Here is a 22,320-nt window from a genome sequence, read left to right on the forward strand (position 1 = left end):
GGCCAGTGGGTCCCTGGCTCATCCTGGGGGATATTGTAGCAGCTGCAGCTTCACAGAGTTGAGGTCCCTCCCCTGGTCACTCAACCTCAAGTGGTGAACTAAGGCACTTGCCCAAAAGTAATTGCCAGACTTGGTTTTTGTCTTGAGTGCTGTGATTGTTAGACCTCGGACACTATAAAGAACTTAGTGAAAGTGCCCCAGTGTGGTGTAAACATCAAGCACTCTCATGCTGTGGGGAACTCCCAGGAAGCCACACCCTGCATGCAGCTTCACAGCTGAGATGGGGCTGGCTGAATTTTCCCTAATTGAACCTCACTGCTAGTGATCTGGACGTCCCGGAATTTGGGTGCAAACTAGCCGGGCATGGTCTGGAAACCCCGGTGCTACCCCAGCCTAGCATGGGCCCGTGGTTCCCTATCACCCGACCTGCACAAACCTGCTGAGTTAGGAGGGAGGGGGAAGCTTCTCATCAGCTTGTACGTGTGCTGTCTGTCTCACACAAGCGCAGTCTCCATTACGAGGTTCTCTTTCTTAACCAGGAGCCCTTTCAGATTGTACGGTTTCATTCCCAATGACGGGAGGAGACTTGCTTCACTGTGTGCGTACATTGCATTGCCGACTTACTAATTACTGTGCAATCAGATCTGGTCTCTGTTGCACTTTTCATCCAAAATGTAGCCAGTGTTTATTCCATTGCATTCTGGTTTCTAACTCTTGTTAGTTCAAGCATTGTAGTTTAGTTGCTTCAATTGTATCCTTACTAATTGTTGTCTTCCTGATCTGTTTCTTCCATGGTGGTCACAGTTTTCTTTCCTGTAACTGCCAGATTTTGCCAGCAATCTAACCATCTTGATTAGATTTTCATGGTACATTTTTTTCATATTTTTATTTTCATTCTTTCTATATGGTTTTGTTGAAGATGTTTCCCTTGTAAAGAGTAACACTGAAGTTAATTTTTATTTTTTAGTCCAATCTAAGTATCTCCGGGGTTGGCAGGGAGAGGTGGGTTTAGCTGTAACATTGGTGATTCCTGGGAACTCTGTATGTCTTCCCATCATCTTTTGTTTTGTTTCCTTCTTTTTCTTTGTTGTTTTCCCTTTTCCCACATTTATGTTGGATGAGTTTCCTTCCTTCTGCTAGTCTGGGAAGTTATTGTATTTTTATGCTTTTGGTAGTTGTTCTTAAATTTTAAAACAGCTTATTATGCCTAACATTTTCTAACAGAGACAAAGTATTCACTCAACCGCTGACTGCACGCCTGCTCTTGACCCTGTTGTGCAGCCGCGGTCTGCGGTGCTGCGGTTCATGGGGAGGGGCTGTGTCACAGGCGGCATGAGAAGGACAGGCAGGAGGACACGGGGCCGTTACAAGGGGAAAGGAGCTGAAGAAATGTTTCAGTAACTTCATCTACTTCCCACTGACATCTGATTGGTTTTATCAGATTCTAAACTTAGTCACCAATATATTGATTAAAAATCACTGAATATGCAATCATCAAATACCCATCTGCATGTATTTTCATTCAGCTCAGTTTTCCCATGCAGGCACTTCCCTAATCTGACCTCAGAACGAGCCTGAAGTACAGTGGCCCAGAGGGTGGTATTTCAAACACGCGGAGATGGGAAGTAAAACAGCCAGTTTTATTGGTCAGGAAATTCATCACAATGCTTTAGTTCTAAACTCTTTTACATCTACAAATCCAGAGGCCTCTATTTTTTCTTTCTCTTACTGGCAATGGTCTTGGATTGGACCACCACTGGGTCCTCTTTAGGGGGACTCGGCGTCAAATGCAAGGATGGGGCTTCCACCGGTTCCTTGATCACGGTGATGTGGACCTCATAGTCTTGACTTTTGGCCTCTTCCTTTCTCAAGCTATTCAGCCTAACACGAGAAGCAAACAGAAGGAGGGTTTTTTTTTTCTTTGCAATTTCGAAGCCACTGTTTACGCTCTGTGGTGTAGTCTAAACCCGGATGGCAACTTAGTTTTGTTTACAGAACTGATCTGCTTCTGTTCACAAAAATTAAGTTCCTGTCACCTTGCCTGCAATGAAGTGATACCATGTCTAGACCTTATCTGCAGTGACTTGTGAACCACTTTTCTCTCGGCAGCTGGCAGCTACTAAGTAGCCTTTGAAACTCCTTCTGAGTCTTTTTCCTTAAGTCCAGTTTAATGCTTTCTTCAACAGACTGGCAGGCTTGCAGAGCACTTCACAGCAAGCAGGCGCTCGTACTCTGGACCAACAGGTCTGCGTGGCATTGAGCCTGGACAGCGGTTCTAGAAACGTGAGTGTGCAGCCAGTCATTGTTTTAGATGCTTTACAAACACTAGCTCCCGTAATCCTCACTGCAGTCCTATGAGGTGCTATCTCCAGCTTACAGATGAGGAAACTGAGGCACACAGTGGCACCCTTTGCCCAAGGTCACCCAAGCGTTAAATGGAGGGGCTGGGATTTGAACCCAGGCTGTCTAGATCTGTGGTCTGACTCCCAGACACTCTGTCACATTGCCTTTTCATAGGAGCCTTGGGACACAGACATCACTACCATCTTAGACAACAGGAGAGAACAGGTGGCCCCCAGGCAGGATTCTTCCCGGTAGCCACAGGTTCTTGGTCCCCCGTGAGGACATGCCACCCTTAAGAAGCTGCATGTTCTTAATGAAAGCACTTGGTCCTAAAGCTTCTGGCAGCTCCAGGAAACAAGAAGGAAAGGTGCCCTGCGAGCCTGTGCGGGCGCAAGGGGTGCAGAGTGCCATTACCTCGCTTCCAGGTCGTCGTCCACCGTTTCCCCGTTTTTGTGCAAGGCCATGAGCTGTGCCTTGTTTTCCTTCACTTTCTCCCGGAGAATCTCTTCACGTCTGTGAGCCGGGAAGAGTAAGTTGACAAAAAAGCAGCACACACAGCTGATCCACATGTGGAGCTTTTCAGTCTGTTCATCGCTGGGTGGTTCTTTTTTCTCTGGAAGAAAGTCTCGTTTCAGTGAACGCCCGTACGGTCTGCAGTAACCTTGGAGCCTGGCTGGCCATCCTGCCCTTGCTGCGTAGGCCCCTCGGGCCCTGTGACACGGGGCGCTGCTGCGCTCTCAGGCCTCCGAGGGCCAGGGAGCTGCGCGGTGCCCACAGACGGCCTGGAGCAAGGCAGCAGTCACCGGGCCACAGCTTGGACTGTCAGCTTTTCCTTCGAGTCTCCTGGTACCTGTACTTCTTTCTAAATAGCTTACATTTTTTGGTTTTCTAAATTAAAATTTTAGAAAATTTACAACACTTCCCATGTCTCAGGGAAAAAAAAGACCTCTTGGCATTTACATACGTTGTCTTTCTTTTTTTAATTTTTATTTATTTTTAGAGAGAGGGGAAGGGACGGAGAAAGAGAGGGAGAGGAGCATCAATGTGTGTGAGAGACATCAACTGGTTGCCTCTCACACACCCCCAAACAGGGACCTGGCCCGCAACCCAGGCACATGCACTGACTGGGAACAGAGCCGGTGACCTTTCAGTTCTCAGGCTGGCGCTCATTCCACTGAGCCACACCAGCCGGGACTGCCTACATTGTCTTTAAAGGTGGCTTTCACTAAGAAAATAAGAGGATTTTAACTCTGAATTGAGCAAGAAGATAATTACTGACTTGTGAAATAAGCCAAAGAAAGACAGATACTGTATCATCTCACTTATATGTAGAATCTTGACAACATTGAACAAATTCATAGAAAATAGGCCAGATTTGTGGTTACCAGAGGCAGGGGGTCGGGGGAGGGCAAAGTGGATGGGGATGGCCACACAGCAAACTTCCTTTTCTCAGACAAGCAAGCAGGGACAGCATGACAGCGGCTGTGAACCCGGCCGCACGGTCGACATGAAAGTCGCTAAGAGTGTGAATCCTCAGAGTTCTCATCACAAGGAAGAAGTTTTTCTTGTGTTTTCTGGGATGACTGTGGTAATCATTTCAAATCGTAAGTCAAATCATAATGTCCACCTTAAACCTAAAGTGCAGCACTGTAAGTCAGTTACGTCCGAATAAAACTGGGAAACATGCCAAAAACAAACAAAACTCAGTAAGATCACGCCTTGGAGGTGAACTCCGTCGAGCAGGAGACAGAATTGGAAGCAGCAGTATCAGCCTAAAAGCACATACACACACGACAGTTGTACATTTTTTATAAACTTTATATAATTTATAAGAAACGCTTTGCCAAACTTAAAGCTCTGTAATTACAGTACTCACCGTTTTGAGGTAAATAAAAGGTTAGCACTTTCCCTGGAGATAGAAAATTCATTTTGGAAATTCTCTCATCACTTAGAGACTTCTTGAAATCGGGCTTTTATGTAAAAAAAAGAAATCACAAAGCAAAATATTATTTCTGCATCATTATGGACTAAAACTAATTTTCTACATTTTAATAATTCGAAGATTGTTAATGAGACCATTTGCTAGACTATGTTTAACCTGCATAAAATACTGATATTTATACTAACGAAACGAGTAATGCAGTACTGTATCTACTGCGAGCCTCCCCCCAAGAAACCAAAGATTTGAAAAAGTACTTTTTACACAGTTAACTTCCATTCATATATGGATGGATTTAATTACCACATATATGCTGTTTACACCCACATTTCTGTGTCCAGCTAGATCTCGCCCTTGAACTCCACCTTGTGCATCCACCTGTGCCACTTGCTGTCACTACTTGGATGACATGTCCTAATATGTCCAAAACCAACCCCTTAATTTTGCCCCCAACCTCCCCCTCCTCAGTGAATGGCAATTCCGTCCCCCCAAGTCCTTCCAACCAACCAGGCCAGAAGCCCAAGCATCATCTTTGCTTTTGCTGTGCCCCTCGCTGCACAGCCTTCAGACCACCTTCAGATAATTGCAAAAGCTTCCGGACTGGTTTGTCAGCGGCAACCCTCTGCTCGGCACCTTCCGCAGCCTCCCCGCCTCCCCGTGCGCAGCTCCACGAGCTGCTCTGCTTGCTGCTGCTCTGTCCCATCCACCACTGAAGTGCACCCCCACCTCCAGCCTTTGCCCAGAGCAGTCCTCTCCCGGCTAATGACATGGCCACACCTCATTCCCTCGGGCACACTCAGATGTCCCTTCATCGGAAGACCTTCCTAAGTGCCCCACCCTGTCAACCAAATCCACAGGGGCAAATTTGGAGCCAAACTGCCAGCATAGGACCCCCCACCTTACAGGGCCTCAGTTCCCACCTAGAGATAGAAACAGGACCCACGACCACGTGACACCTGGTAAACCCCGCATGGGTGTTCGCTGTTCTGTGTTCACCCGTTACCATCTCCTCTCTTCACTCAAAGGAACAGTCCACAGGAGGACAGGCTGTGTGTTCACTGCTAGATGCCCAGCACAGGGAAGAGCGCTCGTCACACAGGAGGTGCACAACAGTGGTCGAAACCACAACCATGTAGTGTTGAGGTGGCGTGTGGTGAACACAAACCTCTGTTGTCTCGATTTCGCTGAAGTCAAGCAAGAGTCCTATCTTCCCTGACGACGACTTGGTGCTGCCGAAGTGCACATCAGACTCCAGGCTCGTTTCTGGACTGAGACTCCTCCTGTCCTGGGTGTTCAGAGCAAGGGCAAGCCGTCAGAGGGCGACTGTTCCCTTGGAAACAGGCACGCAGACACCGCACAATTTTAATGAAGTATCGTGCACGACAAACATACAGTGTGCTGTCTGATGAGTGTCAACATGTCTACACCTGCGAAACCATCACCTGGGTCCAAACAGTGGATGTGCCCCTCATCCCGAAAGCCGCCCGTGCCCTGCGGCGACCCTCTTCCCCTCCTCCAGCAACCACTGACCACCTGCCACCACTGCAGCTGCTTCGCACTTTCTAGGAACTTTATGGAACTTAGTATCTAATCACAACAGTATGCACCCTTTTTTGTTGGGCTGCTTCCCCCGGCGTAATTATTTGGCTCACGCATGTTGTTGCAGGTATCGGGAATTATTTCACTGCTGGCTCGTGCACCATTGATGACTACAGTACTGTTTGTTTGTCTTGATGGACATTTGAAATGCCACACTGACAACCAGAAGTGAAGCTGACCAGATGGTGACTGAGGACGATCCCTAGACCAGAATGTTCACGCTTGGTCACGGGAGTCTGCAGTGATACTGTCCATAAAATCACTTCGCTCAGAGCAGCGTCCAGACCCGGGCTGCAGCCAGGACCAGGCTCCCAGGTGACCTGGAGGAGGCATGTCTGTCTGCAGGGGTGAGCCATGAGGTACTGAAGTTGAACAGGAAGCCGCCAGCACAGGGCACAGCCCAGGGATTCATGGCACGAGTCTCTGCTTAGACCGAAGTAGAAGCCTCCTGTATGGGCAGCTCTGAGGCATTTCGCAGCACTGGGGTTCCCCTGTCCCCCACCATCCCCTTGTGGCTCCAATGGTTCAACAATCAGAAATTCCCCAAGCCCACTAACCTGAAACCCCCACCCTGTACAGGTAAGTCTCAATTTGTTCCAGCCCTGAAGCCTGCAGTGAATTCCCGCCCCTACCCCTGTCCCTGCCCCACCCAAGTCACACCGTGAACCCTAGTGTCCAGTCCAGCGAGCAGGCCCCCTTCAGGGACCCATCTAGCACCTTGTGCACACTCAGGAGCTGCCCCTTAGCATCTTGGCTCTGGGTCACGCTCTCCACCTTTGCAAACATTAGATCATGTGACAAAACATTTCATAACAAAACATCTCAGGTATTTGGGACTCCCCCCCCACCCCCCACCCCGCCACAGTGTTTGTAGGCCTCTGACCTTCGTTCTCCTATTGTGGCTAAGGGTCTGCTTCCTGGGTTGTGACCAGGAAGTACATTTTCTCTAACTTAAGAAAAACAAAATATGAACACACTTAAATTATTTCCTGAAGGGTTACAAAAGCCCAGGGTAATTTTGAGGATGGGTTAACCATTCCAGAGTAAAACCATTCCTTGCTCTAAATTCTAACATATTACTTGTTACCTTATTTGTTGCTGTACAAGAGCTTCCCAGTTTGCTTTCACTGAAGTCGTCATTTGGAGGACTTAAACAGGATCTGGTCATTTGGTCAGTAACGGAGATGAAGGCGAAGCTTAAGAGAGCTTCAAAGAACTCTAGGAAAACCAGCTGCAATAGAGGAAGTGATAGAGCCTTATTCACCCTAACGCACCTCAAGATCAGCCAGTGCCTCACACGGGTGTTCCTGTCTGTTCTCCGGAGAAGACCCCACTCACTGCGAGAGGACGGTGGACACACACCAGCCTGCAGTCAAACCTGCAGCACTTAAAAGACCTATTATGACATACGTTCTATCATCACATTTGTGAGTCACTAATTCTGTTTCTGACAGAAACCTTTCATATTTAGCTAGTTGAGGACAATCATTTTTGAAAGTGCTGCTTTTTTTCTTGAACAACTAGAGAAGTGGCACCTGGAAACCAAGCAGCAAGTGCTACCCACAGGGTAGCTGTCCCCTCCCACCCTCGGTGATCCTGACTCTCGGGCCTATGGAGCAGGTGCGCCAGTGGGGCTGGCTGGCTGGCTCAGACTTGGATCGTCTACCTGTCACGTCTTGGGTCCTGAGCTGGAACAGGCCCCCCAGGTGGACCAGAGGCAGTACCAGGGGCCCCAGTCTGACGGTTTGCTGAGCCCGCCCAGAGGTGGGTGTGGCTGGATGGAAGATGGGACACTTGCCCGCTGCAGGAAATGCTAACAGTAAAAGACCCTGACACCTAATTCTCGGAGGAGGAGGTCAGTTAGTGTCGTTGGGAACATGACACATACACCACGGAACGTACACATGGATTACATTGCTAAGTAAATTATCCATGACCTCGTATGGCAGGTGTCCATCATTTCCCGACATCTGAAGTGCTCTTTTTAATACTACTCTCTAGTCTCCGGATACAGTCAAGGGTGTGTGCGCGCATACACACAAGTGTGCGTATGTATGGGTTTGGTATTGGGATTAGAATGCTTTTCAGTCCAACCTTGGTTCTTGGTATCCAAGGAAAAACAAACAGTCTGGATTGGATCTACCATTTGTGTCAGCTCTTCACAGACCTCAAGTTCAAAGTTGCTGTCAATTCCGTCACACAAGAAAGGATTGTCCTCTGCTATGACCTCCACAAACTTGGTTGCTGTTAATTCTTTATTTAACATTTTAAAGTTCTGTAAAAGAAACAACCAGTCAAACTGTAATGGCCTCTCATCACAAACAGCTATCTATTTTTAATGTCTACTTATATCAATCCAACACTTTAAAAAATGTACCAGAAATGACCATCTTAAAAAGTGATGATTTTTTAAAGCATTCTGTATTAATATTGCAAGTTACCTCTCTTCTCCAAACCTAACCCTTCAGAAATACCAGTAAAGATTTTTTGGTAGGCCTAACCCCAGGACAGAGAGAATGGGAAAGTAGACAATTCATGTGTGACGGGTCGGCCTGGCTCTAAGCGGGAAAGGGCTAGACTGTGGGCTCAGCAGAGCCCAGGGAGGCTGGAGGCAAGCCAGGGCCCACTGCAGGAACTCAGGAGGGAGAGGCACCTATGAAAGTCACGCTGCAGGTGGGGCTAAATGTGGAAGACTGTCTGAAAGTCTAGCCGAAGACTGAAGGTGTGCTCTGAGACACTGAACCAGAGGGCACCTGGCATGGAAGACACCTGGTCCCCCTACTGTCCCAGTGCTGCTGAAACAAGGGTCAGGTGACAGAGCCTCCTGGGAAACTCCTCCCTCCACACTGACCACCCCCCACACCTACGAACTGAAAACCAGGCTTATTAGGTCCCCCAGGAGTTAGGAGAAATCCTCTCTTGCAAAATGGAACATCTGAGAAAAGAGATCAATATTGAGAGAGTTGGCTCGGAGAAGGGGAGCAGCGAGACAGTTTCCTGGCCTGGTTACCCTACAAATGTAATCTAGTTTTTGACAAGTGCCATTCCTCCACGAAGGGCTTCCGATATGCCACACTCCCAAGCATGATGGACAGCCAGAGTTCAGCACACGCTACAGGCAAAGCCTTACAACAGCCAGAGAACCAAACCAGCAGGGAAAAACAGAAGCTTCTCATCTGTACAACACTCACATTTCTTAAAGCCCTCCACCCCGTTAGCATTCCATTCTTCTGGTCTTAGCGCTTACCTTCCCAACAAGTACAAATCAAAAGTAACATGACACAAAACCCACCAATACTTAGTATGAGAATATTGTATGAATTAGATGTTTTCACCATTTTCCAAACTGGAACTTTTTAAAATTCTTTTTCTGATGAAGGATGATTTCTTGAAACGGCGTTCATCCTCCACCCCTTCCGTTGACGGCAAGATCTGCTCAGTAAGACACCGGCCCCACTGCACTGACCCCCACGTGGGCAGGCAGTGGCAGGCGCTCCCCGACTCCGTCCTCCTGCTCCCGCAGCCAGCGGAGTTACTCCCTTCCGCCCACAGAGACCCTGAAAATGAGTCCCACATCTTCACCGCCTCCTGCACATCATAACTAGTGTATTTTACCCTCCATTAAAATCAAAATGCCTGCGTTAAGTCAGTGTGATCAGAGTGCCTACCTGGAGCATCCAGAGGAAGTGTCTCACCTTCATGGTGAGCTCGTGGGGCGGTGCTGCGTGCGGTCGGCAGTACGCCTTGTACACCTCCCAGGTCAGGTCGACGTAATTCATCGCATACAGTGTCTGCTGCTGTTCACTGAATAACAGGCCTAAAAAGGCCACAGAAGATAAACATTCAAAAAAGGACCACAATGTTATATTTTGGAAAAAACAGTGCTAAAGGGAATCCTATTGGTTTTGTATTTACCGTTTACATGGCAGGCATTGGGGTGAATGTTCTCGGCCATCAGTTTTGTAAAGCACAGAAACAGGGAGGGGCTTCGGTTTCTGTAATTAAAAAGATACTCTCATCAGTCCTCCCTCCAGCAGGGGTGTTGTAATTCCCCTCCTAGAGTTGGGGGGCTGGTGGTGTGGGCTCGGTAGCTGGCCTCTAACAAGCAGAGTACAGAAAGGGAAAAACACTGCAGGGAGTAGACGGGAGACAGTCCCGCTGATACCACTGTAACCAGGTTGTCAAGGTAAACATCACCGGTAAGGAGACGGATCGACGTCACATAGTGTGACAGGTTGGGAGGGAAGGGCGGCTCCCCTCCTTGGTACCCTTCCCCAAGCCCATAAGCTCAGTGCCATGACGAGAAAGCACTAGCAGACCAAAATCAAGGGACACTTTACGGAATAACTGACCGATGTTCTCGGAAAGGGTTGAGGTTGTAAAAGACGAAGTCTGAGAAACTATCACGGGTTGGAGAGGATTGCGATAGGACAACTTCGTGCCGTGTGGGGTCCTGGATGAGATACTGGGACAGAAAAGGGGCTTCGGTGGGAAAACTGAGGACGTCGTAACCAAGTCTGCCATTTACTTAAAGGTATGGCAGCTACATTTGTTCCTTCCTTTTGATAAGTGTGCCTTGGTTCTGTAAGATGTTATTCGGGGAAGTGGTGAAAGGTCTATGTATCAGTTTTGCTCTGAGAGAGACAGGAAATTCTGGCCTAAGGAAAAGCTGGCTGTGACTATTTCTGAATGAAACCCCGAGAGCTCTTTGCAGTGTTGGAACACCACAGGGTTTCCCATTTTTAAGCTGTATCTCCATGGTTTTGTGGCGAATATTTTTGTTCCTAGTCCTTCAGTTACAGAGTGTGTAAAAATCATGACGAATGCCAAAGAGCAGAGGACAAGTGTAACCACAGGGACAGCTAGCGCTGCCCTCGCCCACTGACAGGGCCCAGAAGTGGTACTTACTGGTATTCTTTGTGATGAATGTGGTGGGCCAGCTGCACCAGGTAACTCAGGAACGTCCTCAAAAGGATTTTTGTAAATGGAGAATGAATTTCTTCCACTGGTATGTCATTATTGGCTAAAATAAGGAAATTGGAAAAGATGCCTAGTATTTTCTAGCACCTTCTATTTTACTTGCTCCTGGTACACAATCCAAAGACCTGAACACTAGCACATAATTCCCAGAACTGAGTGCTTCTCTTCCTAGAGGATACTCTGAACTGTACATCCGCATCCACTTAAAAATTAAGTCCCAGTTGAAAGATCTTCATCTGCTTACTCTATGAGAAACTTCAAAGATCCTGTGTCTCAACACTTTTCAAAGTCTTCTGATGCACAATTTGATTAGTGCTGATAATTCTAAATAGATGCTAAGTCTACTTCAAACACCTAAATTTGAAGTAAATAGGTGTTTGTTCTAATATTTTATTTTTCAAGGAGATAACTTAAGGCTTCCAGTCCTGCTTCCCAGAATTCAGCTGAAAGGAGTAAAACCTTCAAAGTTGTTAAATTTATCACATGAACTTTCTAATCAGAAATCCAGCCCAAACCCAAGACTATCTAAAGCTTTTCTAGACTATTCCAAGCCCTCCCCAACCCTCTCTGCTTCTGACGTGACAATTGAGCCTGATTCCACTACAGATCAGGGCCAGACAGTAAATATGATGCTTCAGGCTTTGTGGACCAGTCTCTGTCACAACCACTCAGCTCTGGTGTCTGTGGGCAGAATCAGCCACAGAGAAACGTATACAAAAGGACCTGGCTGTGTTCCAATAAAACTTTATTTACAAGAACAGGCCAGGGGCCCCTGCTTTGCTGACCCCTGCTGTAGATGGTCTTGCTGTTGCTATTATGTCACGTGGTTACGTCACGAGTACATCTTCAGCACCTTGAGAGGAAGCCCATGTGGTGGTGACTCCTGCAACACCTCTCCCAGCCTTCGCCTTCACTCCCTCAACATTTCCTGACTGGTTTTGTGGCGACATCACGGTGCATTTCTCTTTGAACCGACAGGTGTGAAGGACCTGGAATACTCACCATTTAATACCCTGTCCATATCGGCAAGAGTTATTTTATGGTGATGAAATTTACAATCCTTCAGAAACCTCCAGAAGTGAAGCTTTGTCATCAGGAAGGTGTTATCCAGGGAGCGGTCACATCCTAGGCTGCTGTAGAAGCTATAGATTCTTCTTAATTCTGTAATATTTCTTAAGACAGCATACTCTACCTGAAAAGAGAAAGCCATGCATACCTTACCTTACCCAGTAAGAACAAGAGCAAAAGGAACGCCTGTTTTCTAAATTAAACAGATAGAGAGCAAGTGGTGCATATGCACAGTGGAATGTGACTCGGCCACAAAGAAGAACGAAACCCTGCCGGCGGCGGCGGCGCGGCCGGGCCTGGAGGTGCTGTGCTGAGTGCAGGCAGTCGGACAGAGACAAGTACCATACGATCTCACTTAACGTGTGGGGTCTAAACAAACGAGCAGAACCGAGACAGACTCGCGGTCACAGAAAACATTTTAATGGTCGCCATGCTGCGGGTGGACCCTGCAAGGTGGTGGATTGCAGACTGGGTGGTCCCACATTAGCATGCAGATAAACCATGAGAAACAACTGGGAAGTGAGACAGACCCAGAGTCGCAGTGAGGAGAAATAAAGCCTCAAACCTCTGATTGAAAACACCTGTGGGGGTTGAGGAAGCAGCGAGAGAAACTCCCAGCCTCACAGGGGAATTCATTGGAGGGACCCACAGAGTCCTAGAACACACACAAACCCACCCCCCAGGAATCAGCACCAGAAGGGCCCAATTTGATTGTGGGTAGCGGGGGAAGTGACTGAAAACCAGCAGAGAGCAAGAGCAGAGCAAGCACCACTGTTCCCTCTCAGACCCCTCCCCCACATACAGCCTCACAACACAGTGATGTGCCCCGCCCTGGTGAATATCTAAGGCTCCACCCCTTACTACGTAACAGGGGCACCCAGACCAAAAAAATGGCCCAAATGAAAGAATAAATCAAAGCTCTGGAAAAAATACAACTAAGTGATGAAGAGATAGCTAACCTATCAGATGTACAGTTCAAAACAATGGTAATCAGGATGCTCACAGAATTGGTTGAATGTGGTCACAAATTAGATGAAAAAATGAAGGCTATGCTGAGTGAAATAAAGGAAAATATACAGGGAACCAACAGTGACGTGAAGGAAACTGGGACTCAAATCAACGGTATGGACCAGAAGGAAGAAAGAAACATTCAACCAGAACAGAATGAAGAAACAAGAATTCAAAAAAATGAAGAGAGGCGTAGGAACCTCCAGGACATCTTTAAACGTTCCAACATCCAAATCATAGGGATGCCAGAAGGAGAAGAGGAAGACCAAGAAATTGAACATTTATTTGAAAAAATAATGGAGAATTTCCCCAATCTGGGGAAGGATATAGACTTCCAGGAAGTCCAGGAAGCTCAGAGAGTCCCAAAGAAGTTGGACCCAAGGAGAAATACACCAAGGCACATCATAATTACATTAGCCAAGATTAAAGATTAGGAGAGAATCTTAAAAGCAGCAAGAGAAAAGGAGACAGTTACCTACAAAAAACTTCCCATAAGACTATGAGCTGATTTCTCAAAAGAGACCTTACAGGCAAGAAGGGGCTGGAAAAAGTTTTCAAAGTCATGAGAGGCAAGGACCTACAACCAAAATTACTCTATCCAGCAAATCTATCATTTAGAATAGAAGGGCAGATAAAGTGCTTCCCAGGTAAGGTCAAGTTAAAGGAGTTCATCATCACCAAGCCCTTATTATATGAAATGTTAAAGGGACTTATCTAAGAAAAAGAAGATAAAAAATATGAAGAGTAAAAATGACAGCAAACTCACAGTTATTAACAACCACACCTAAAACAAAAACAAACTAAGCAAACAACTAGAACAGGAACAGAATCACAGAAATGGAGATCACATGGTAGGTTATCAGCGGGGGGAGGAGGGGTACCGGGAATAAGTAGCATAAATGGTGGGCAGAAGATAGATAGGGGGAGGGTAAGAATAGTATAGGAAATGTAGAAGCCAAAGAACTTATATATATGACCCATGGACATGAACTAAAGGGGGGAATGCAGGGGGAGGGGGTGCGCAGGGCAGAGGGGAATAAACGGGGCAGGGGGAATGGGACAACTGTAATGGCATAATCAATAAAATATATATTTTTTAAAAAGTACAAACTGGTAGTTACAGAATAGTCATGGGGATGTAAAGTACAGCACAGGGAATACAGTCACTAATATTTTAATAACTGCGCTGCCAGACGGGTACTGGATGCATCAGGTTGTCACTTCATAAGTTACATAAACATCTAATTGCTGGATTGTACACCTGAAACTAATACAATGTTGTATGTCAAGTGTCATTGAAAAAGATATTATTTGTAAAAAGTATTCAAGACTAAAATACAAATTTATAACAGTACAAAAGGCTTTTACCTGCTTCCGTTCCTCAGGCTGGTCTTTCTCAGGGTACATACTTAGCAACAAATGCAGGTCCAGCTCAATGCTCGAGCCCAACACTGGATTATTCTCACTGCCATCAAGCTTTCTGATAATTTCTGGCAAATGAAGGCAAAGACAGGGCATCATTGTGAAGAGCAATGTTAAAATTTTTCAATGTTCTGCCAAAACAATTTTCCACAGAAGTGTGATAAAAGAGTATTCCAAACAACCTACTAAGGAGGCAGCTGCCCACGGGAAACTTCTGCTTTCTGACCCATTAGGTGTATTTTGATGAGTGGATACCATGGGAAACAGAGATTAACTAACTTTCCAGGGACAGGTGCACACTCCCTACCAGCACTGGAAGATCCTCGGAACTGGCTGCTGAGGGCAGAGTCTGCGCACAGGTCCGGGTCATTCATCAATTCATGGTCAAGGTCTGGAAACTTTGCTATGTGGTCATTGCAAAACAGGCCAGTATACACACGCCCGTTCTTGAGAATTAATCGACCCTGCAGATAGAAAGGTAACTTGTAGTTTAGGAAAAGATTTCTTAGAAAAACATTGGGAAGTGCATCAAAATCTTCCTCAAGAGTTTGCAGTATTTTTGTTTGTTTTAAGACATGCACTTAGTCCACACGCCATCCGGTTCCTTGACTCTCACGTCGCTGCGTAAACCCTCCGCCTCCTCCCGATTCTCCTTCCTTCTCCCAGTCTCCTCTCTTCTTGCTGTATCCGCCTCACAACCTTTGCCCAACTTCAAGCACCCCTCAGTCACAGGATGTGTCTTATTAAACTACGCTAATGACCAGCAGAGTGCCCGTCACAAAATAATCTTGACATTTGTCAAAATCTCTTGATATTTGTTGAGCCCAGGCCAATAGTCGGTCTGACCCAGAGGTGGGCAAATGACCAATTGAACTCAGTGAAACTCAAGACATTTGTGGAAAGCTTCTTGAAAAAAGAGTTTCTGCCCTGGCTGGTGCAGCTCAGTGGATTAAGTGCTGCCCTGTGAACTGGCGCAGGGGATGGGGGTCACCAGTTCGATTCCAGGTCAGGGCACATGCCTGGGTTGCAAGCCAGGTCCCCAGAAGGGGGTATGCAAGAGGCAACCACACACTGATGTTTCTCTCCCTCTCTTTTTCTCCCTCTCTTCCCCCCTCTCTAAAAATAAATAAATAAAATAAAATCTTTAGGAAAAAAAAAAGTTTCTGCTCTTCTTCTACTTAGTGTGGAATGTGGATGTGAAGTCAGGAACCACAGCAGCCATCCTGCAATCATGAAGCAGGGGAGGAGTAAGGGTGAGGCTGACATGGTGGGAGATACCATGGATAGATGGAGGAGAAACCCTGGCTTCACTGAGTTGCTGAATCAAACCAACACAGAAGCCCACATTATTTTTTATGATTTATAGAAGATTAAGCTAGATTTTCTATTACTTAGAACCAAAACCATCCTAACACACACCCCCACAACACACATAACACAAACTAATTAAATAACCTCTAAATGTACATGAAGTTGATGATTTGGTGGAAATTATTTTAAAATTCATGTAATCGTCTTAACAAAACAGTAAGTTATCCTGTGCAAAATAGATAATGCACTTTATCTATTTTGATAGACAGAGAATGACACACCCCTTACTGTATTTCAAGTGCTTCACATAACTGTAATCTTCACAGGTCTGTACTCACCATGCCGTGTTTTTTATTGAAAACCCATTCTCCCTCATATGTGGCTCCACTGGCATAGTAAAACGTTCCATAGCCATGACGATACCCATTCACAAAGTTTCCTCTGTATTCATTTCTCAAGGAATACTGGGAGTTGGGGACTCTCTTGAGAATCCACGTGTGTGTTCCTAAACCATTCTGAAAAGAAAGGACATTTCCATGAGAAATGTTCAAAATATTTCCTCTTCTGACTCGAGTCCATTGACCCGCATGGAGCAACCACAATGACTCATTTGCAGGGGCCAAGAACACGGACTTCAGGGTCACGCAGCATTGGGTTCAGTCCCAGCTCCGGCCAGTCCTGACCTAAGGCAAGTCACTGAAGCCCTCTGTCTTTCATCTGCAGAATGGAAACAACCCCTACCCCTGCGCAGGTTGGGCGTATAGGTCAAAGGCAGTGCACATAAGCGGCCTGGCTTGAGTGTCCGAAATTAGCGCTGGAACGTCAGGATCAGCAGACACGACCACACGGAAGCGCAAGAGCGCCCTGGGTGCGCAGAGCGTCTGCCCCAAGGGTGTTCTGCAGGTACCTGGGTGCCCCTGTCCCACTGACCACTGTACTCTTCGTTAGTCGTCAGCCACCTCATTCTGCCTTCTCCGTGCCGCATGTTGTTATCCCACTGACCTTCGTACACGTTTCCGGATTTATAACTGGGACCAAAACAAATGCAAAACAATCGGTTCTCACGTGCACTTCCGTACCACAACTCTCTCTGAAATGCTCTCCCTGAACTCTCACGCAGAAATCCCACCCTCTTGCCCACATAATCTTCACTGTAGTTAAAGTCAATGGATGGGTATGTGGTAAAAAAATCATCTTTTTATTGTTTAATAAAAAGATGTAATACATCATTTTATTAAACTTTCTGATCATTTAGTAAGGTGACAACATGGATAAGAGCAGGGACTTTAAGTCTTTACAAATAATTCCCTGTAGTATTACAATTAGTTAATAGCTTGCCCCCCAAATATTTGGACTCTCTCAGCTCAATCTAAACATCAAGCAAATGTGTCAGCACCCTGCAGAAAATGTAGAGCTCATCATGGAGATCCATGATGAGAACGGAGAATTAAGAAGGGCACTTTCTACACCGAGTAACACAGTGCGATTAGACTTCATTTAATCTGGTGTTTGTCTAAACTTTCTGTCTAATATTTGCATTACCATGGAGGTTACATTGGGGTGAATTTAAACATTCTACCTGCTACATAGGAAATGCGTTCTCTGTGCTTTCCCCGCCTGTCTTTAAACAGCCTGACTGAACACCACCGGGGCCTCCTCCCCTCTCTGCCCATGCCCCCGAGGAGGAGCGGGGACACCTACCGTCTTATCCCCCAGCCCTTTCTGACGTTGTGATCCCAGCTCCCCTCATAGGAAGAGGTACCCTCTTGATTGTAATAAATGCAGCCCTAAAATAAATAATATCACATAAAAAAAATCAAGCCTCATACAACAAATCCTGTTTTATAGGTAAAGATAAGAAATAAACTATATGAATTTAAAGGCCTAAATCGTGCAGAAGTCAAACATCACACTCGGGCAAGATGTGTAATCTCTGTTACATTTCTGGTTTGCAATCAAGAATATGCTACAGTATCCGCCAAGGGAGAATGAGACAGTGTCACAAAGTAATCATTCCTTATTAACACAGTGCCACATGAGGGCGTGGGCTGTCGACTACATTCGTTACCTTCAGTACATGCCCTGCATTTGTAACCAGCGGTCAAACAAGTACCCAAAGAAATCCTGGCTTGTTGTCACCTAATGTGAAGAGCAGCACCTTCCCTATAATTGCAGGTCACTCTCGTCGGTACCAAAACCACTTTTCTTTTATCCATTTGGACATCCTACTTACTTTCCTGCCTCCAAATACAAGTGACCACGGCATCACCATTCTGTGGCGACTCCTCTAAGGGACTGGCCACTGTGCAAGGTATTTGGATCTATGCTGAATGGCCTCACATTGCTGGTTTATTCACTGTGTGTGTGTATGTGTGTGTGTGTGTGTGTGTGAGAGAGAGAGAGAGAGAGAGAGAGAGAGAGAGAGAGAGAGAGAGAGAGAGAGAGAGAGAGAGAGAGAAGGTTTCCTATCTTCTTCCTCATTATTAAGCTAACGTGTTCCTGCTTACGGCCACCCGGGCGCCTCTGTGGGGCACTCACCACCCCAAGCCCGAACTGATCTGCAACGAGCTAAAACTACACAAAACAAACAGAAGACGTTAACTGAACAGTCTAAATTTGAGGAAAGTGATGATTGTAATGGTAGGCTTTTTCTTTTCTAAAAACATTGCTACGGTATTTTACCATCCTGTACCAAAGCAAACAACAGCACCAGGAACAACCACCTTGCTGAAGAGTGAACAGAACCGACGCTGCTGGCGACAATGTCAATGGTCGGCCACCGGGGAAAACAGGTTGGCGGTTCTCCAAAATGTAAACACGGGGTTACCATGTTTACACCCAGAAGGTCGGCAAACAAGTGCTCGACTGAATCCTTGCACACACGCACTGCAACCAAAAGACAGGAACAGCCCAAACGGCCAGCGGTGGGGGAAACGGACAAAATGTGGTCTGTCCATGCAATGAAACATTACTCAGCCATAAAAAGGAAGTACCTATAACGCAGTACTTCAAAACCTTGAAAACACGCTGCTCAGTGAAAGAAGCCAGACACAACGTAGGTCACGTACCATATGATTCCATTTCACAGGAAATGGCTAGAATACGTAAACCCACAGAGACAGAAAGCAAACTGTTGGCACTGCGGGATGAGGGGGTTGACGACTGCCTACCTACCTAATGGGCATGGGGTTTATTTTGGACTGATGAAATGTTTGGGGACAAGACAGGTTGTGTCTGTACAGCTCTGAGAATGTACTAACACTACAGGCCACTGAATTGCTCACTCTAAGATGGTTCATTTCACGGGATGTGAAGTTCACCGCAAACAAACGTGGATATCCCGTCACAGCCCCCACTCCCTGCCCTCGGAGTTTGGACGTTGTATGTGCATAGGGCCATCCCGTGGCTGCCTCACCCACCGTCCCGTGTCTCTTGCCCTGGCACCACTGGCCGATGTAGGACATGGGCTGCGTGACACACTTGAACACGCCAAATCCGTTCCTCTTGCCGTTGACCACTTCTCCTTTGTAGGTGCTACCGTCCGGCCACGTATGCATGCTGAAGTTCACGGAGACGCTCTTCACAAAGTCCCCCTGGGGAAAAATGGCACAAAGAGTGACAGAAGGAAGGCAGTGGAGACATCGCCCAGCCTGTGAGATGTTTTGAGACGCGTCCTTGACTACTGACACAACACCTGTCTCTCCTCCTGTGGAGACACTTGAATATCCCCCCAGCTTCCACCATCCTCCTTCTCTACACATCCCATCCTCCCTCACCTGGGCCCTCCACGAGGTAGAAGCCCAGGCACAAAAATGCATCTGGAAGGTTGTATGCAGACTGAGCTCCAAGCAGCAAGCAGATGACATCCTGGCCTCGGGAACTCTGGATTTTTGGAACCCATCCCGAAGGAGGCGGTGAGTGGGAGCTGAAATCTGTGCCCTCTCTTGGAGAGCAGTTCAGTTCTAGCAGTTGACTTAAAAATACGTATTGGAAGGGGGGTTAGTGAAACCCACAGAATGAAACGAAAGGCTATGGTTTGATCTCTGCAAAATGAAGGTACAAAAGAGAGTGTGCAATAAACTGTTTGTAAAGAGGAGAGACCCAGTACGTGCACAGTACACACAGAACCTTCTAGAATGTACAAATGACACTGTCAACCCCACCAGAGCGTGCTGAGCTATAACGACTTACTTTTCGCCTGTATTCTTTGGTTCAGTGAATTTCCTTAACCCATGTGCTGAATTACTTTAATGAAAGCAGAATGTTTAATTGTGGGAACCTGACCATTAGATCTCACAACCACAGTTTAGAACTACAACGCATTACGTGCTTCACTTCATATTCAGTCATCAGCCCAAATGTAAGTCCCTGGTCCACACACGAGTCCCTCTGAAAGCACACCCTTCAAGACAGAACAACAAGCCCCCGGGACCGATCACAGACTTCACACGACAGCTGCCACTGATGGCGCCAGGCCTCCCCCCACCTTCATGCGCACCGACCAGTTTGTCTCAGCGGGCAGAGTCTGTCTGCCCTTGAGCGGGCACCACTCTGGCACCCGCCCTGTTCCAAAAAGGACCTGTGGAGGGTCCGAAAAAATCTGGCTGCCTGCACCTCACACCAGGCAGCCCGTTGTTGAACAGGAGCCTGGATTCAATCTGGGTCTGATTTTCTGAGAGTTTTTATGAAAAACTTGACATGTATGTGAAGGAGGGAAAAACTGGGGTGCTTCAACTGGTGCCTAGGGCCTCAACCACAAAAACGTGTGCTCCTATAATAATCATAGGTTTTTCCGACAGTCTGAATGAATGAAGACCTTCATTGTGGTGTTATTAATAAATGCAAGAAAATGAAAACACCCCAGAAGTATCCAATAACTATGGCATGGTTGTAAAGAGTAAATTAGAACACTATGCCATGTTACAAATAATTACTACGGAGGAGGGAAAGGGGATCTAATGTTTAATGGGTACAGAGTTTTTGTGGAATGATGAAAAAGTTCTGGAGTAGGTCAGAAGTGAAGGTTGTACAACCTGGTAAGTGTACTGAACAATACTGAGCTTGGACACTTACAAATGTTTGAAACAATAAATTTTATGTTATATATATTTACCACAGTAAAAACAAGTTGCAAAACCATGTAACAATACAAAGGATTCATAAGTCAAAAAAGATCCAAGACGTTATCTACAAAATGAATACGCCCAGGGAAAAATACTGACACAGCCATTCGAGGAATATAAGGACCACGGCAAACTAAAAACATTTACAGCGGAAGGATGTGGATACGGGGTTTTACTCTTCCTTATTTACTGTAGTGACCTGAATGCTGTTTGTACTACAAACAAAAATCAGGAAAAACAAACAAATCTAAAATGACTACTTCAGTTGCACTGAGCCCTGTTTTTACCTTAAAATATGTAATCAGGGTTCAAAATAAAATCAGCATTAAGTACTTCCAAGTTGTTTTGAAGAATCGATGGATTTGTCTGAAGACGAAAATCTCTATCACCCCATGACTTCCTCCCCGCCCGCTCCCCAGTTCTATGACTCACACGGTAGGTGCCATCTCCTTGGAAGACTGCAAAGCCTTCTCCGTCATGCAGTCCTTGGACTTTTCCCCTTTCATAGCTACAGAGAAATAAAACTCAAGGTCATGACTGGCATAAACCTAAGTGACAATGGGTTAAGATACATAATTAACACGAATGAAGGAACACCTCTCACATTCATTCACTCAACAAACACTCCCCGAGAGCCACGATACACCTGTCTCCTTCTCAGTGCTGGGGCCAGAGCTGTGAACTGTGACCAAGACTGGAAAATTCCTGCCTTGGTAGCTTTCAGTTCACCAAGGAGAGCCAGACAATAAATGTGAAACAAACAAACAAGATTAATTCTAGATCATGTTCAATTTTTTGTGAAAGAAGTGACCAGGGGAGGAGGCTGCCCTCTACAGGCAGGCAGGGTGGAGGCCTCTCTGAGAACACAAGAGCTATACTGAGAGCTTGAGAACCTGGAACACTCGTGAGAAGAATCCTGGGAAGAGGATCCCAGGACAAGGGGATAGCAGGTGCAAAGGGCCTGAGGCAGGAAAGAGCCTGGGATCTCAAGTTCAGAAAAAAACAGTGAGGAGAGTACCACAGCTGGAGTGAGGGAGAGAGGTCAGGAGGAGGATGAGAAGGGGCAGAGGCTGGGTTGGGGTGGTAAGGCATGGCGCCCCAGGGGTGTCCAAACTTTTGGCATCTCTGGGCCACACTAGAAGAAGAGTTGTCTTGGGCCATACATTAAATTCACAAACACTAATGCAAAAAAAAAGCTTTTAAGTAAATTTACAATTTTGTGTTGGGCTGTATCCATAGGCATCCTGGGCCACAGGTTGAACACCCCTGGCACTGCAGACTATGCTTCATGCTTTTTAATATCCTTCTATAGTGCTGAACTCAGAGCTGGCACACAGTAGCTCATTAATAAATGGCTGCTGATACCATTCACACAATACATCTTTTTAAGTCTTTTTTAAAAAGATTTTATTTCATTTTTAGACAGAGGGGAAGGGAAGAAGACAGAGAAGGAGAGAAACATCATTGTGTGGTTGCCTCTGGCGCACCCCCTACTGAAGACCTGGCTTGTAACCCAGGCATGTGACC

General features: G+C 46.4%; 1 protein-coding gene across 5 annotated transcripts in view; it reads right to left on the reverse strand.

The window, feature by feature from the left end:
* LOC112319594 (radial spoke head 10 homolog B) overlaps positions 1 to 22,320 on the reverse strand; it is a 33,152-nt gene that overhangs the window by 8,560 nt on the left and 2,272 nt on the right. For 2 of the 5 annotated variants that reach the window (XM_045185013.2, XM_045185014.2), the window contains 17 exons: positions 21,226 to 21,301; positions 19,090 to 19,263; positions 17,372 to 17,457; positions 16,578 to 16,698; positions 16,009 to 16,185; positions 14,667 to 14,823; positions 14,306 to 14,427; positions 11,864 to 12,053; positions 10,790 to 10,904; positions 9,797 to 9,876; positions 9,550 to 9,698; positions 8,025 to 8,156; positions 6,969 to 7,112; positions 5,448 to 5,567; positions 4,220 to 4,313; positions 2,758 to 2,956; positions 1,620 to 1,881 (listed from right to left, as the gene is read on the reverse strand). In XM_045185013.2, coding sequence (XP_045040948.2) covers positions 1,710 to 1,881; positions 2,758 to 2,956; positions 4,220 to 4,313; positions 5,448 to 5,567; positions 6,969 to 7,112; positions 8,025 to 8,156; positions 9,550 to 9,698; positions 9,797 to 9,876; positions 10,790 to 10,904; positions 11,864 to 12,053; positions 14,306 to 14,427; positions 14,667 to 14,823; positions 16,009 to 16,185; positions 16,578 to 16,698; positions 17,372 to 17,457; positions 19,090 to 19,263; positions 21,226 to 21,301 — 2,308 coding nt within the window. In that variant the 3' untranslated portion in view covers positions 1,620 to 1,709. Of the gene's footprint in view, positions 1 to 1,619; positions 1,882 to 2,757; positions 2,957 to 3,696; positions 4,116 to 4,219; positions 4,314 to 5,447; positions 5,568 to 6,968; positions 7,113 to 8,024; positions 8,157 to 9,549; positions 9,699 to 9,796; positions 9,877 to 10,789; positions 10,905 to 11,863; positions 12,054 to 14,305; positions 14,428 to 14,666; positions 14,824 to 16,008; positions 16,186 to 16,577; positions 16,699 to 17,371; positions 17,458 to 19,089; positions 19,264 to 21,225; positions 21,302 to 22,320 lie in introns of those variants that run through there. The other 3 variants (XM_045185016.3, XM_045185018.3, XM_045185017.3) reach the window with 3 other exon arrangements.

Source organism: Desmodus rotundus, chromosome 6 (assembly GCF_022682495.2).
Source record: "Desmodus rotundus isolate HL8 chromosome 6, HLdesRot8A.1, whole genome shotgun sequence".
Classification (NCBI taxonomy): Eukaryota; Metazoa; Chordata; class Mammalia; order Chiroptera; family Phyllostomidae; genus Desmodus; species Desmodus rotundus.